A 15,808-nucleotide genomic window follows, 5' to 3' on the forward strand; every position below is an offset into this window, starting at 1 on the left:
ACCCTGATGCTGGGAAAGATTGAAGGTGGGAGGAGAAGGGGACGACAGAGGATGAGATGGTTGGATGGCATCACCAATTCGATGGACATGAGTTTGAGCAAGCTCCTGGAGTTGGTGATAGACAGGGAAGCTTGGCATGATGCAGTCCTTGGGGTAGCAAAGACTCTGACACGACTGAGTGACTGAACTGACTGACTGACTCATGGATCCTGCATTGGCAGGCATGTTCTTTGCCACTAGCGCCACCTGGGAAGCAGTGGTTTAGAATCCACCTTGCAATGCAAGGGACACTGGTTTTCCCCGGTCCAGGAAGATCCCACGTGCCTCAAAGCAGCTAAGCTCAAGTGCACCGCAATTACTGAGCCCAGGCACCTAGAGCCTCGCTATGCATCAAGAAGCCACCGCAATGAGAAGCCCACACACAGCAACACAGTGTAGCCCCAATCACCGCAACTAGAGAAAGCCTGCGTGCAGCAATGAAGAACCAACACAGCTGAAAAAGAAAATAATCTTTTTTTTTTAATCCAGCAGAGGCCCACAGTCCTCTCACAGCCCACGAGTACCTGAGAGCAGGGAGCACAGCCTGTGTGAATCCAGGCACACCCAAGGCCAAGTGTACCCCACCCCCACCATTCCCCAAGTGAACAGTGAGTTTCAGAAGGACTAAGAACAAGGCTATATTGGAAGTAGGATTCACACCCACATCTCTTTGGCTCAAGAGTTCACATGCATGGCTGCGTTGGTTCCACTGGCTGGGAAGAACAATCCACAGGTTGCTGTTCTAAAGGGTGGATTTCTGCATATGTATGATTTTACTGGTATGAAATGCCCAGAATAGTAAATCCATAGAGACAAACAGTAGACATGGTTGCCAGGGATTAAGGGGAAGGAGAAATGGGACATGACTTGAATCAGGATGGAATTTCTTGAAAATGTTCTGGAATTAGTGGTGATGGTTGCATAACTATATGATTATATTAACAACAAAATGAATTGTAGACTCTGGGCAAATGGTATGAATGTGTTTAGATTACATTTCAAGAAACCTATTATTAAAAATAAAAACGAGCAAATTTCTGGAAGATTCCTTGGAAAAGTCCCATATCCAGTGTGGAGTTTTTCATGGCCACTAGAGTGGAAATACCCATGCCCAGTTAGCGGCATGCAGGTCTCAGGTCCCTCCTGGTTCCTCTGCCCCAGTCTCTGCAGAGACTGAGAGGGCAGAGAAAGCCACAGCTTAGGAAGAGATGCCCAGCTGCCCTGCCAAGGCGTGCCCCTAGGGGAGACGTTCCCCAACCAAGCCTACTTTCCCCTTGGGACAGAGGGTCCCAGCACTTCCCAGGTCGGCCATTGGTTGGGGTTAGGGTTACGGAGAGCACATCTGAGGCACGCTCTTCCTTTGTAATCTACCTGTGTTCGCATTAGTCTGCGTTAAAATTTATTAGATGAGCACTAGCTGAGCACCAAGGACCGCAAGGGCGGGGACGTGTCTGTCCAGTGCGCTGAGCCTTGCGCTCAGCAGAGGTGTGATAACAAACCGGATCACTGCCTCCTCCCGCGGCCCCGGGGCCGCGTTGCCGAAAGCGCCCCAGAGGTCGTCATGACAGCTGCGCTTCAGGTTCGCGCCCCTGACTGACTGGGCACAGCCGCCTCCCGCAGGCTCTCCCTCTAGACCGCGGCCTGGCCGCTGTGCGCGCGCAGCGCTACCGCGCGAGGGGCCGACTGCGGGGAGAATCGCCACCGCGACAGCCGCCGCGCGCGCGCCTCCGGCTGTCAGTCCCGGAGCGTCTCTGTCCCTCGCACCGGCGCGGGGAGGGAGTGACGCACGCGCAGTCCCACGGAGCCGCGCGGCGAAGGCGGGCCAACTTGCCAGGGCAACTGCGGTCACGCCCCCAGCCCGGAATGCGGCCTCCGACTGGTCTGCGTTGCTGACACCGTCTTAGCTTTCCCCGCCTCGAACACCGCTGAGGTTCCGTTCAGTTCGGTCGCTCAGTGGAGTCCGACTCTGCGACCCCAAGGACTGCAGCACGCCAGGCTTCCCTGTCCATCACCAACTCCCGGAGCTTACTCAAACTCAGGTCCATCGAATTGGTGATGCCACCCAACTATCTCATTCTCTGTCGTGCCCTTCTCCTGCCTTCAGTCTTTCCCAGCATCAGGGTCTTTTCCAATGAGTTCGTTCTTCGCATCAGGTGGCTAAAGTATTGGAGCTTCAGCTTTAGCATCAGTCCTTCCAATGAACACCCAGGATTGATCTCCTCTAGAATGGACTGGTTGGAACTCCTTGCAGTCCAACGGACTCTCAAGAGTCTTCTCCAACACCACAGTTCAAAAGCATGAATTCTTTGGCCCTCAGCTTTCTTTATGGTCCAACTCTCACATCCATACATGACTACTGGATAAACCATATTCTTGACTAGATGGACCTTTGTTGGCAAAATAATGTCTCTGCTTTTTAATATGTTGTCTTGGTTGGTCACGGTGGCTCAGCTGGTAAAGAATCCGCCTGCAATGACGGAAACCTGGCTTCCATCCCTGGGTTGTGAAGATCCTCTGGAGAAGGGAACAGCTACCCACTCCAGCATTCTGGCCTGGAGAATTCGATGGACTGTATAGTTCATGGGATCTCAAAGCGTTGGACACAACTGAGCGACTTTCACTTTCACTAGGTTAGTCATAGCTTTTCTTCCAAGGATCAAGCATCTTTTAATTTCATGGCTGCAAGCATCGTCTGCAGTTATTTTGGAGCCCAAGAAAATAAAGCCTGTTACTGTTTCCCTTGTGTCCCCATCTATTTGCCATGAAGTGATGGGACCGGATGCCATGATCTTCATTTTCTGAATGTTGAGCTTTAAGCCAACTTTTTCACTCTCCTCTTTCACTTTCATCAAGAGGCTCTTTAGTTCTGCTTCGCTTTCTGCCATAAGGGTGGTGTCACCTGCATATCTGAGGTTATTGATATTTCTCCCGGCAATCTTGATTCCAGCTTGTGCTTGTGCTTCATCCAGCCTGGCATTTCGCATGATGTACTTTGCATATAAGTTAAATAAGCAGGGTGACAATATACAGCCTTGAGGTACTCCTTTCCATATTTTGAACCAGTCTGTTCCATGTCCGTTTCTAACTGTTGCTTCTGACCTGTATAGAGATTTCTCAGGAGGCAGGTCAAGTGGTCTGGTATTCCCATCTCTTGAAGAATTTTCCACAGTCTGTTGTGATTCACACAGTCAAAGGCTTTCATGTAGTCAATGAAGCAGAAGTAGATGTTTTTCTGGAATTCTCTTGCTTTTTCTATGATCCAACGGATGTTGGCAATTTGACCTCTGGTTCCTCTGCCTTTTCTGAATCCAGCTTGAACATCTGGAAGTTCTCAGTTCATGTACTGTTGAAGCCTGACTTGGAGAATTTTAAGCATTACTTTGCTAATGTGTGAGATGAGTGCAACTGTGCAGTAGTTTGAGTATTCTTTGGCATTGTCCTTCTTTGGGATTGGAATGAAAACTGACTTTTTCCAGTCCTGTGGCCACTTAGGTTTGTGAGTTGGAAGGATAAAGAGGTTGGGAAACTGGCATATGGAGGAGAGAGTTGCGGCTGCTGGGCCCGAGGAGGAAGGAAGAACGCGGCTCTTCCTGGCCGGGGCCAGGGAATGGACTTGAAAGGAGTTGTTCTGCAGAAGGCTCTCTGGTCCCTACTCGAGTCCTTGCCCTGTCCTGCCCTCAGCCTTATTTCCCATCTATAAGCTGGACACTTCTGCTCTCAGCGTCCAGCGAGGGCCCCCCATGGCCCTGTGCCCTCAACCTCAACATAAGAGGCTAACCCATGGCCAGATACGGGTGTAGTGTGGCCAGAGGCCTCCCTGGCCCTCATGAAGAGAGGCCAGCTGGATTCTGGTGGCGTGGAGCATCCTGCGCACCTTGTCTGCAAGGGAAGGAGACCTGGGGAGGGCCTGAGAAAGGTTTGGGGAGTAGAGGGCCCCGTGAGCGTGTAGGAAGAGGTCGTGTGCCCAAGATGATGGCTGCCTCTCGCCCTCTGGACATCAACTGCCCTGCCAAATCCCTCGTTCCCATGGTGCCTCCAGTGCGCCCTAAGTACAGAGCAGGCACTCAATAAATACTTGTGGAGAAACGAAAAATTCCTCCTGCAAGTTTATCATCTCCCATTTTACAGAAGATAGAATAAAGTCTGACTGGTAAATGTCTCCCTGGCACCATGCCAGGCACTGAGACACCAACCCCCACCACCAGCCATCTCCCCCCACCTCGTGTTCACAGGCATCAGGACCATTAAGAAGAGGAGCAACACGGGCAGGTGTGGAGGGTGCACCCAGCAGGGATGGAGGGGGCCCAGGCAGGCCTGGAGAGCACAGCGCCAGGTGGCCACAGAGGCTGCAGGTGCCCAGCAGTCCAGGCCCAGGTGGTGGTTGCAGGCAGTTCCTTTGTTCACGAGCAGCGGGTGGGCGCACATCGAGGTGGTAATCAGCAAACAGGGCTGCTCAGCGACACCTGAGTTCTGTCATCAGCTGCATTTTACAGGAAGAGAGAACGAGGCTTCAGGCTCCCATCTGGGAGGGTAGAGAAGCAACCACTCCCCACAGTTTGGAGGGGGAAGCAGGTTAGGACAAGTGTTACCAAAATGTGTGCATGGGGAAGTGTCTGGCTGCTTGCTGCTCAAAAGCCAATAAGCAGGGCAGGTTGGTGGAAAGGAAGGTTTGCTTTATTTCAGATGCTGGCAACTGGAGGGGAGGGTGGCAGCCATCTGTCCAAAGGCCAACTGCCCCCTCTGATAAGCATGCGGTGAGAGCTTTTATAGACAAAGTTGGGGGGGGGCAACATGCAGAAACAGCACCGTCATCTCTAACAGCCTGCTTCAGATTGGTCGTCAGTGGTCTGACCAGCATCATCTTGGTTGTTTTAAATACAGTTTTTCAGTCCCGGGTGCACTTGTTCCCAATTCTTTGCGATCAATTCTCAGAATTGTGGCAGCTCAAGTCCTGGGTACAGTCTAGTCATCACGTACCTGGTGACCAACTTCTCTAGCTGGTGTTTTGGTATCTATAAGACCTCCCAGGCTATGGCTCAGAATGTTATCTATAGCCCTTGAGAAAGAACTGGAGGTCCTTGAATACACTTAATGACTATATTATTATTAGTCTCCTTAGACTGTTTTCCTTTGTCTCCACTTCTCTGATTAAACTTCTTCTTGGACTAGACTTATCCACAGGCAAAGGGCAGGCAGAGAACAAGGTCTGGGAGCAAGGTCCTGCTCTGCTTCACAAGGAGGAGCCAGCCCTGCCAGCTGCAGTCAGCCACCAGCTCCCTCCCTCAGGTCCCCCTGCCTCAGTGCCAGATGACGCTCCCCTGAGCATTCTTGAAGGTACTATTCCTCCAGGTAGCCTTGCTTGAGCACCTTCAGGTGGCAAGCATCGTCTGTTTCTCTTCTGTGCACCTGACAGCCAAGGGCCCCTTTCTGAGCACCCCGCAGCCGGGCCCATCTCTGCCCACCCTCTGCCCTCACCTCAGCTTTTCCCAGCCTGTAGTGCAGGAGGCGAGGGATGAGGAGGTAGATATTTGCGACCCTATGAAAGCTGAATAATGCCCCCCCATACCTAGAATGTGAATCTGTTACTTAACAGTAAACATGGACTTTACAGAAGTGATGAAATTAAGGATATGGAGTTGGAGATGTCCTTGATTATCCAGGTGGGCTCAGTGCAATCCTGGTGTCCTTTTCAGGAAGCGTGCAGCAGGAAAGTGAGGAAGAGAGTGAGGAAGATAACTACCATGTGCTGTTGTAAGGAACTGAGTCAGTGGTGATTTGTTGCAGCAGCTGGGCAAACCTATACAGACCACCAGTCAGCCCTGCTCTTGCCCGACCAGACCCTGTGGGGCTGGGCCGGGCCTGCCCCGTGATGCAGCACCCGGGTCCAGGCCCCTGTGGGCGTCATTGGCCCAGATGTTGGACAGGAACTGGTCCAGGGAGACACTCCCTCAGATGAAGCAGCAGATCCCAATGGAAGCAGCTCTGCTGACATGCCTGGGTGAGGATCCCTGGAGTTGGGTGAACCAAGGTGCCCGCAGCAGTCCCTGCAGGGCCATCCCTCCCTACAGAGCTATTCGGCACCTGTTGTGTGCCAGGTCCTGAGGACACACATGTAAACAATCAACCAGGTGCCCCCAGCCCCAAAGAAGTGACATTTCTCCCTGGAAAACACTGGACGCTGCCCTGCCGCACAGCACACCAGCACTGGGTGACATGAGGCAGACAGGGGCCCCAGGGCCTGCGGGGGAGACAGAAGGCCCTGGTCCAGTTTGTGTGGCAAGGGGCTGCCGTCTGCCCCACTGTGATAGTTTAGGAAGGCTTCCAGGAGGAGGACACCCTCCCTGCAAACTGCCGTCTACACGGAGGGCGGAGGCCCCTTGCCCTTAGTGCTGAAGGAGCCCTGGAGGAGAGCAGAGACTGACCCTGAGCATTTGGTGGGTGGAGATGCGGGTGATGGGAGCTCATGGTGGGGAGAGGGGCCAGGAACCCTTGGGTCAGGCCAGGAATGTCGGGAGAGATCCCCACCGACACAGCCTGACCTGGAGGCAGCCTTGGCCGCTCTGAGCCAGACCACAGCTGCCCTCACAAGAGGAGGCTTCTAGAGAACTCCAGAAGCCACCCCCGACAGCGGGAGCGAGGGCCGCTGCAAGCTGCTGCTCAGGGCCCAGATGGGAGCCTGTCTGGGAGGCCCCAGGCTCCTCCTCGGCAGGCCCCAGCCCCAGCCCCAACCCCTGGCGGGTGCACAAGGCCGCCACTCAGGCCCTGCATGGAGATGGCTGGATCCCACCCAGGCCCAGCATGCAGGCAGCAGAGTGGAAAACAAACTCCCCAGCCCGGGGAGGAGCAGGGTGGTTGGTGCCGGCCACTCGCAGACGTGGCCAGGGACTCAGCGAAAGCCCAAAGGATGAGTCAAATCAGAGACGGCGCCCTGGTGCCAGCCAGGGCTGAACGTCCTCCTGGGTCGCTGATGACTCGGGGGGACACTTCAGAGGCTCAGCGTCGGGGGTGCCCCTAGCAGGGCCCCGCGGGATGCTGCCCGGGGGACTGGAATCCCAGGAGAGATGGGGACCGAGGGCACCCCTGGCCCGTTGATGAGTGCCTCCCCGCGGGGCTTCGACACCCACGGGGCTCCTCCAGTGGTGGCCCACGGGGACTGCAGTCGGGGCTGCTCCGCCCGGAATGAGCCGCCCGGCATGGCTGGAGCAGGGCGCCCTTGCCCCGCGCCCGCCGAGGTCTCCGCGGGGATCACGGGGAGCCTCGGGACGACCCCCGGGTCCCCGCGCCCCGTGCCCGCGCGGTCTGGTCAGGGCCAGCCTCCCCGCCCCGCGCGCGCTCCGAGGGCCCAGCAAGTGTCTCTGTGTCTCTGAGGAGCCCCTCGGGCTCCAGCGCCTCCTCCGAAGGCCCTGGTGGGGCGGCGTCCGGGTCGGCACCCGAGGGGTCGGGGGCCGCGGGGCGCGGCGTCCAGCCGGGGGTCTGGAGCGGCGGGGCGGTGGGCCGAGGCGGGAACCAGGAGAGGCCGGGCGCCGGGGCGAGCGCCACGAGCTGTGGCCGCGCGGGGTGGGAGGTGGTGGCGCGCGGGATGAGGAAGAAGATGTAGACGCCCGAGACCACGAGCCCCGCGGCCACCAGCACGGCCAGGACGACGGCCGCGTGGAAGAGCCAGGCCGAGCGCGCCAGCGACAGGCGGCGCGACAGCGGGCGGCCGAGGCGCAGCGGCGGCGGCGGCGGCGGCGCGCGGGCCTTGCGCGGCCCGGGCCCGGGCGGCGGCGGCCGCAGGTAGAGCAGGCCACGCCGGCGGTCGAAGCGCACGGAGCCCGGGGGCGCCGGCGGGGCGCGCGCGGGGCCGGACAGCAGGCCGAGCTGAGTGGGCAGCGCGGGGAGCCCGCGGCGCGGGGCCAGGCGCGTGGGCGCGCGGCACACCGGGCAGGCCACCGCCGCGCCGCCGCCCGCCGTGGCCAGCGACAGGCGCGCCAGGCACTCGAGGCAGAAGACGTGGCCGCAGTCCAGGCTCTTGGGCAGCTTGAACACGCCGTCGAAGGGCGACACGCAGATGAGGCACTCCACCGGGGAGGCAGGGGCCAGCATGGGGCCCGCGCTGCCGTCCGCTTCCTCCTCACCGCCCTCGTCCTCGTCCTCCCCCCTGCCGGGGGAGCGCGGGGTGCACGCGGAGCCCGGCGTGCTGGGGCCCGAGCCCCGGGGGGGCCGCGGGCGGCGGAGCCAGGGCGGCCGAGGGCAGGGCATCCGGGCCGGCCTGCGGGGAAAGGCGGTCAGCGGCTGGGCTCTGGCGGGTCCACCGACACAGGGAAGGGCAAGAGAAACAGAGGCGGGAGGAGGCGGCTGGAAGGGCAGGAGGGTGCGGGGAGCGGCGGAGGATGTGGACCCGAGGCCGCCGGCGAGCGGGTGGAGTCCAGAGGCTGAGCACCGCGGACTCAAGTCAGACTTGGGAACTCCCAAGTGGGAGCAGAGTGAACCCGAGGGACTTCAGGAAAGACCCGACGGGCTCCCAGGAGAGCTGGGCAGAGACAGACCCGGGGAAAGATCACACACTCGAGGGAGATGCAGGGGAGGGAGAGGCCCCAAGCCTCAGGATGTAATCCGGCAGCCCACCAGGCCAGGAGGTTCCTCAAGCACAGACCCCAGCAGCCTCTTCCTACCTGGCGGCGCCTCCACTCTCGGGCTGGCACTTCAGCGCGGGTTCTGACCCCATCCCTAGACCTGCCTTCAGGTGGACACTGTGCGCCCCTCCCCGTGGGCGGTGCCCGCGGTGGGGCCGCGCCCTCCAGGTTCCCACTGGACCTGTCCGACCACCCCCAGTAAGGTCCCGACAGGACGGAGCGCACAAGCCTGACCTCACCGGGGTTTCGGGGGCAGCTGGAGGGTGGAGGCACAGGGAGGGGGACCCCTGCCACCTCCAGCCTTCCCCAGCTCATGAACCTTCCACCCAGAGTCACTGTGGGATGACAGCTATCGGGGTTACCAGTGTGTCCATGGTGGGAGACCTGGGTCGGGGACATTGTGCCCAGAGCCGCCTTCTGGGGTCCTGGGGGTTGAAGGCAGGCAGACTCCATAGTGCACTGGAGTGGGTCAGCGCCATGCCGCCAGCAGAAGGGCTGAGGCACTGTTGTAGCCCAGGGCCCGGGCCCTGATCCCGGCTGCTCCCTGGAAACTCTCAGGGTGGGCTGCACCTCCCAAGTGCCCTCCCAGTGCCATCTCTGCCAGGAAAACCCCACCCTTCTCATTTCCGACACCTGCCCGGACGGTCCAGGCAGCTAGGCCTGCAGCCCAGGGTGCCACGGTTTCTGAGTCAGAGATGCTTCCTGAGCTGAGTCCTCCCTGGTGAATCCAGGTCCCCACAGGCCGAAGACACGCCAGGAATGAATGCGGCCAACTCCTCAGACACCAGGCTCAGCCCGTCCCTCACCCATGGCTCCCACCCCGCCCCCACCAAGGACAGACACCGGAGAAGGGGCCGCCCCACAGGGCAAACAGGTTTATTGCGGCTGCAGCCGGCGATCAGCGGTTAGACTTGGCCACGCGCTCCAGCTCGTCCTTCTTCTTGATGGCGTAGGAGTTGGAGGAGCCCTGTAGGAAGAGACGCTTAGCTCAACGCGGACCCCCTTCCCCTTGAGATCCCCCGCCCTCCTGCAGGGTCCTCGCCAACCTTAGCTGCGTTGATGAGTTCATCCGCCAGGCACTCAGCAATGGTCTTGATGTTCCGGAAGGCAGCCTCCCGGGCGCCAGTGCACAGCAGCCAGATGGCCTAGGGACAGGGGCCAGCTGAAAAGGTGCCCCCGCACCAGAAGGGCCCACCGTTCTCGGGTACCGGGGCCCCTAACACACCCCGGTGACCATGCTGCCACCTGCAGGCCCACCAAGCGTGGTAGTGGGAGCCCACGGTGCTGCCCAGAGCAGGCCACTAAGAATGGGATCAGACTGAGGGCCACAGGAAAGGGTGTCAAAGACTGAAGCCTGGGTCCCTGATGGCAGCAGATTTAAACCAGCTAAGATGGGGAAAGCAATGTGTGCTCCTGGCCCGGAAGCCTTGACTGAAAACAAACAACTATAAAGGGTGTGCTGGGGACAGCTCCACAAATTGGACCGGTGATGCAACGTGAACGACAGATTGCTGTTAAATTCCTTGCGAGTGACGGTGGGGACAGACTAGATTGTCTAGGAGACACCCACTGAAGTGTTAACAGAAAAATGGTCAGAACACCTGCAATGGGTGGGTTCTCACACGGTCCAAGAAAATAAAAAACAACGTAAAAACATACACCCAAATGAAACTGGCCCTTCAGCCAAATGATGCCCAGGAGAGGGCCGGAGCATGGGGTGGGAACCCTGGAAGGTTTCCTGGAGGAAATGACACTCAGGTAAATCATGCAGACATAGGTGAACATACCCAGTTGCTAGCCTCTGCCCCAGGCAGCATTCTGACCCAGGCTGGTGCTATTCCTGGGTGGTCACGTATGCCCAAAGGCCCCAAGCCCACCTGATTCACACGGCGCAGTGGGGACACATCCACAGCCTGCCGCCTCACTGTTCCAGCTCGCCCAATGCGGGTGGAGTCCTCCCGGGGGCCGCTGTTGATGATGGCGTTCACCAGGACCTGCAGGGGGTTCTGGGGAGGCGCAGGGGGACGCGCATGAGCAAGAAGCCCAGCCCACATCCCTCCCCATCCCTGGAGGACCCTGGCATGCGTATGGTGGGGGCGCTGAGGGCACTCTCCCTGCCTGGCCCTGGGCTCTACCTCGCCAGTGAGCAGATGAATGATCTCGAAGGCGTGCTTGACGATGCGCACGGTCATGAGCTTCTTGCCGTTGTTGCGGCCATGCATCATCATGGAGTTGGTGAGGCGCTCCACAATGGGGCACTGCGCCTTGCGGAAGCGCTTGGCCGCATAGCGGCCCGCGCTGTGGGGCAAGTACTTGGCATACTTCTCCTTGACAGCAATGTAATCCTGGGGCAGAGGAAGAGGGGACGGAGGGAGCTCACTCAAGAGCAGGATGGGCATCTGAGGGTACCAGGGGGACCCAACACCCGCTTACAGGAGCCCCTACCTACCTGTGGGGCTTTGGATGTGAGCCCCTGCCTGCCACAAAAATTAAAATCTAAGCAAGTGACCCTTGGAAGGAAAGCTATGACAACCTAGACAGAGTTAGAGACATCACTTTGCTGACAAAGGCCTGTATAGTGAAAAGCTATGATCTTTCCAGTAGTCATGTACAGATGTGAGAATTGGACCATAAAGAAGGCTGAGTGCTGAAGAACTGATGCTTTCGAACTGTGTGGTGCTGGAGAAGACTCTTGAGAGTTCCGTGGACTGTAAGGAGAGCAAACCAGTCAATCCTAAAGGAAATCAACCCTGAAACTCCAATACTTTGGCCACCTGATGCTAAGAACTGACTCACTGGAAAAGACCCTGATGCTGGGAAAGACTGAAGATGGGAGAAGGGGATGACAGGATGAGATGGCTGGATGGCATCACTGACTTAATGGACATGAATCTGAGCAAACTCCGGGGCACAGTGAAAGAGAGGGAAGCCTGGTGTGATGCAGTCCATGGGGTTGCAAAGAGTTAGATAAGAGTTAGCAACTGAACAACAAAGTGACTTCACAAGGTCACTAGAAGAGTACTTTCCTAATAACGGGAGGAGGGATATGGAGAGCTAAGGGGATGATAGCCCACAACTCCAGTTTTCTTTTAAAAGTATCCTTCACTCTTCACTGACATTTTATATCAAATAATTATTTGCTGTCCTATGCACTGTAGGGTATTTAGTAGCACTCACCACTAACACCTAAACATGTGCCCAGACATTGCCTAGTGTTCCCTAAAGGGCTGATGGGGGAACCATCCCAGAGAACCACTGTTTTAAAAACATCATTCAACAATTTTGCCTATGAATATACACAGGTCCCAAGACAATATCTAGTAACACTAAATCATCGGGGGAGGGGCTGAGTCAGAGGAACTCCTTGTACCCGAAAAGGACTATTTCTGACCTATTTCCAGGATGAACCGTACATAAAAAAGTTACTCTACCACATACAAACGAGAATATATACAAACAACGAGTTTCTACAAAACCAAGGATTGACAGGAAAGAATACAGGATTCTGACATAGGCATGACAGACTGGAGTCTCGTCTGGAGAGAACCATTTGCACAAACAGAAGTATAAGAGGGGTGTACATGCGGGGAGTTGCACTGCAAGAAAAAACTGAATACCAAACACCCCAGCAAGCATTTGGTTAAGCTGCTGGGCCCCATGGTAGAGTCCAATACAGCTTTGAGAGAATTTTTTTAATATTTATTTATTTGGCTGCACAGGGTCGTAGCTGCAGCATGTGGGATCTAGTTCCCTGACCAGGGATTGAACCTGGGCCCCCTCCACTGGGAGTGCAGAATCTTAGCCACTGGACCACCAGGGACGTCTGATAGTGAGAATTTTGATACCATGCTGACTTCTGCTTCCCCAGCCTCTTGGAGAACACCAGGGAAAAGTGAAAAATTGTTTTTACATTATTAAAGTTTTGTACCAAAAAAAGCAAGAAGAAAAAAATAAAGAGGCAAACACATATGTGACAGACCATCATGTGACCTGCCAAGACTAAAACATTTACTATCTGGTCATTTTAAGTTTGCAAACCTCCTCCAACAAACCCATGAAATAAAACAGCTCTAGAAGACACTCACAGTGAAAAACAGGTTTGAATTCTCTGTTGCGCTCAGTGCCTAGGTACTGTGATATACATGAAAAGTGAAAACTGCTCAGTTGTGTCGGACTCTTTGTGATTATAGTCCATGGAGTTCTCCAGGCCACAATACTGGAGTAGGTAACCTATCCCTTCCCTTTTCCAACAAATCTTCCCGACGCAGGAATCAAACTGGGTTTCCTTGCATTGCACAGAAGCAACAAATAGTAATGCTGGTTGGGTAGCATCACAATGGACGTGAGTTTGAGGAAACTCCAAGAGACAGTGAAGGACAGTGAAGCCTGATGTGCTGCAGTTCATGGGGTCACAAAGAGTCAGACATGACTTAGCCCCTGAACAACAATACTAATGCAGTCACAATACATAAATTTCTTTGTATAAAGGCCCCACCAATGTCCTAATGATCTCAAGTGTAAAACAATGTGGGGGCACACTGCAGTGGAGAACTCCCATTTACCAATTTTAAAACCTATTACAAAGCTGTAGTAATCAAGATTGTGATACTGGCCAAAAAAAAAAAAAAGGCATAGAGACCAATGAAATAGAGTTCAGAATCCAGAAATAAACCCTTCCATCTTTGCTGAATTGATATTCAACAACGGTGTCAAGACTATTCAATGGGATAAATAGTCCCTTCAACAAATGGTGTGGGATACATACATATACCATATAAACGACACTTAAGTAACATTTTATGGCCTAAATTTGTTAAGATGCACAAAACTCCAAAAGACAAAAATCAAATGTGCTAGGACAACTGGATTTCCTCACACAAAGTAATCTGGGGCTCGGACACTTCAAATGCTCGTGCACGTGGAGGGACGCGAGCACCTGAGGGTTCTGGTGAACCTGGGGCTCCTGGAACCAACATCCCCTCAGACACTGAGGGGCTGGAAAGTGTTTAGACTTTCAGGATTTTGAATCTCTGTAATTTGACTCTTCTCTCCAGGGCACAACTTCTGAACTTGATGCATATTGCCCATTTTTATTTAATTCTAAAACATATAATTCAAATGTTATAGCCTGAACGAAATAGTATTGCTTTGCCATTTTCAATACTTTAGTAAAATAAAAAACACCTTTAAAAAACAAAATGTATAAAACTAAAAAAATATTTCACTACAACGCAAAAAAACTAAACCACCTGTGGGATGTGATAATTACTGTGGAAGGAATCAACTCCTGGGAAAAACTGTAGCAACCTCTAACAGGATACAAAGAAAAACAGATATGGTGGGTGTGGTGGTCAAGGAATCCCTCCTTTACCTGTCCCACCTTCAACTCTACTTGGGAGAAAGGCTACAAGTTTCAGGTAACCCCGCCCCCAGCTGGGGAACACAATCGTTAACACCCTCCTCACCTGCAGGGAAATGTCATTGATCTGCACATCATCGGTGCTCCACTTTCCAAAGAGCTTGATGTCGGGGGTCTCTGCTACAGCAGGTGCAGCTGTTTCCCACTCCGTCATCCTAAGGATAAAAATCGTCAAAGCGCAGGCATACTTATCACTGACTCTGAGGCCGGCTTAGAGCACAACCTGAGAACTGGAAAATTACCAGAAACCAAAGAACGCTGGGAACATCTGGGACCACCGTGTTGAATCCTAGAAAAACCACTCATCTGTCTCTCACCCAGGAATCCTGAGGCCCAGAGCTGACACGTACTCCCTCAACAGTTGCAGGGTGGCCCAGGGATGGGCAGGTTAAGTCCAAATGCCCTGACGCTGCATCCGGTAGAATTCAAACCCCAACCATGTTCTTCCAGAGCTCTGTGAACCTACAGATCTACAACTCTCCTTCGGATTCTGCTCCCTCATCAGTGAAGTATAAGAGTTCCGTGTTTTACCAATACGAACGTTGGAGTCTGACCCCGAGGGGATCATTGCTGCTGCTGCTGCTAAGTCACTTCAGTCGTGTCCGACTCTGTGTGACCCCATAGACGGAAGCCCACCAGGCTCCCCCGTCCCTGGGATTCTCCAGGCAAGAACACTGGAGTGGGTTGCCATTTCCTTCTCCAATGTGTGGAAGTGAAAAGTGAAAGTAAAGTCGCTCAGTCGTGTCCGACCCTTAGCGACCCCACGGACTGCAGCCTACCAGGCTGCTCCATCCACGGGATTTTCTAGGCAAGAGTACTGGAGTGGCTTGCCATTGCCTTCTCCGGAGGGGATCATTAGGAGCTGATATTTAGGAGGAAGCGTCACCAAAGTTTGAGTCTTGTATGTAAGGAATCTTCTCACGTAAATAAAGTACAACTGCAGAGACCAAAGCAACCGCCAGCAACTTCCCCAGTACGCCGAGAGGCAAGGCTACGGCGGCGGCGGGGCTGAAGCTAGAGAGCGAGAGTAACTTTCCCTGCGCCTCCATCCGGTCACCCGCACGAGGAAAGTCCCCGGGCGCGGGGCGCACTCACAGCTTCCGGAAGACCCAGGATCTCCCCTCGGACCCCCTACTCCACGGCAGCCTCACCTGAAGACACAGCCGAGGCGTCTCTATCGCTCAGCGTTGACCACGCGCCGCCCAGGCACAGACAGGAAGAGGCCGCGCACCGCGGGCCGAAGCCTTTAACTCAGGCGAGAACTTCCGGGTCAGCGGAGGTAGCGCGTGCGCATACCGACACGGCCTAGTAATGGACCAATCCGGAAAGAGCATGTGAGCGCGCCCTCAGGGCCAGACGGAACAAGTATACATTCAGCGCATGCGTTCTCGCAGAAGTGGGCCCAAAAGTCAGTCTGGCGGAACTCCAATTTCCAGCACTTGAAAGCTCGTCGAAGGGCACTTGCACAGGCGCAGAGGTCACTTTGAGGCCAACACCGCCATGTTTAATGAGGTCAGAAGTCTGGCCCGCGGTTACCGCTACACCAACACGCACGCGTCGCAGGCCGAGTCGGCTGAGTGGTCCCGGGACGTCTCAACGGCGCTTCTCTGTGGTCCCGGCCCCGCGCGTGTGGCCGGGCTCCACTCGAGTGTCCGCTTCCCCCTCACTCCCGCGGCCGGGGTTGCTTGGGGCCTGAGCCTCTGAGAGGGGACCCCTTGCTTCACCCCCTGCCGGG

General features: G+C 55.5%; 2 protein-coding genes across 2 annotated transcripts; both read right to left on the reverse strand.

The window, feature by feature from the left end:
- Positions 1–4,695: 4,695 nt before the first annotated feature.
- On the reverse strand, positions 4,696–8,686 carry RNF225 (ring finger protein 225). The gene has a single exon (XM_055411247.2). It carries the CDS (start codon positions 8,278–8,280, stop codon positions 7,285–7,287), a length of 996 nt encoding a protein of 331 aa, XP_055267222.2. The 5' UTR covers positions 8,281–8,686; the 3' UTR covers positions 4,696–7,284.
- Positions 8,687–9,501: 815 nt separating this feature from the next.
- RPS5 (ribosomal protein S5) lies at positions 9,502–15,379 on the reverse strand. Its single transcript, XM_055411251.1, has 6 exons — positions 15,225–15,379; positions 14,120–14,228; positions 10,790–10,999; positions 10,532–10,660; positions 9,701–9,799; positions 9,502–9,621 (listed from the first exon to the last, which is right to left on the reverse strand). The coding sequence occupies exons 2-6, from the start codon at positions 14,225–14,227 to the stop codon at positions 9,553–9,555; spliced, it is 615 nt and encodes a 204-aa protein (XP_055267226.1). The 5' UTR covers position 14,228; positions 15,225–15,379; the 3' UTR covers positions 9,502–9,552.
- Between the last annotated feature and the right edge of the window lie 429 nt (positions 15,380–15,808).

This window comes from Moschus berezovskii, chromosome 22, assembly GCF_049115385.1.
Source record: "Moschus berezovskii isolate FMDL1 chromosome 22, NW_MosBer_1.0, whole genome shotgun sequence".
NCBI classification, from domain to species: Eukaryota; Metazoa; Chordata; class Mammalia; order Artiodactyla; family Moschidae; genus Moschus; species Moschus berezovskii.

Bases quoted from the DNA above. Each gene is read 5' to 3' on its own strand.
- RNF225 (XM_055411247.2), bottom strand. From the start codon at position 8,280: ATGCCCTGCCCTCGGCCGCCCTGGCTCCGCCGCCCGCGGCCCCCCCGG.
- RPS5 (XM_055411251.1), bottom strand. From the start codon at position 14,227: ATGACGGAGTGGGAAACAGCTGCACCTGCTGTAGCAGAGACCCCCGAC. The intron at 11,000-14,119 runs GTGAGGAGGGTG...CCTCTGCCCCAG, and splicing joins TCAATGACATTTCCCTGCAG to GATTACATTGCTGTCAAGGA. The intron at 10,661-10,789 runs GTAGAGCCCAGG...GCGCCTCCCCAG, and splicing joins TTCATCTGCTCACTGGCGAG to AACCCCCTGCAGGTCCTGGT.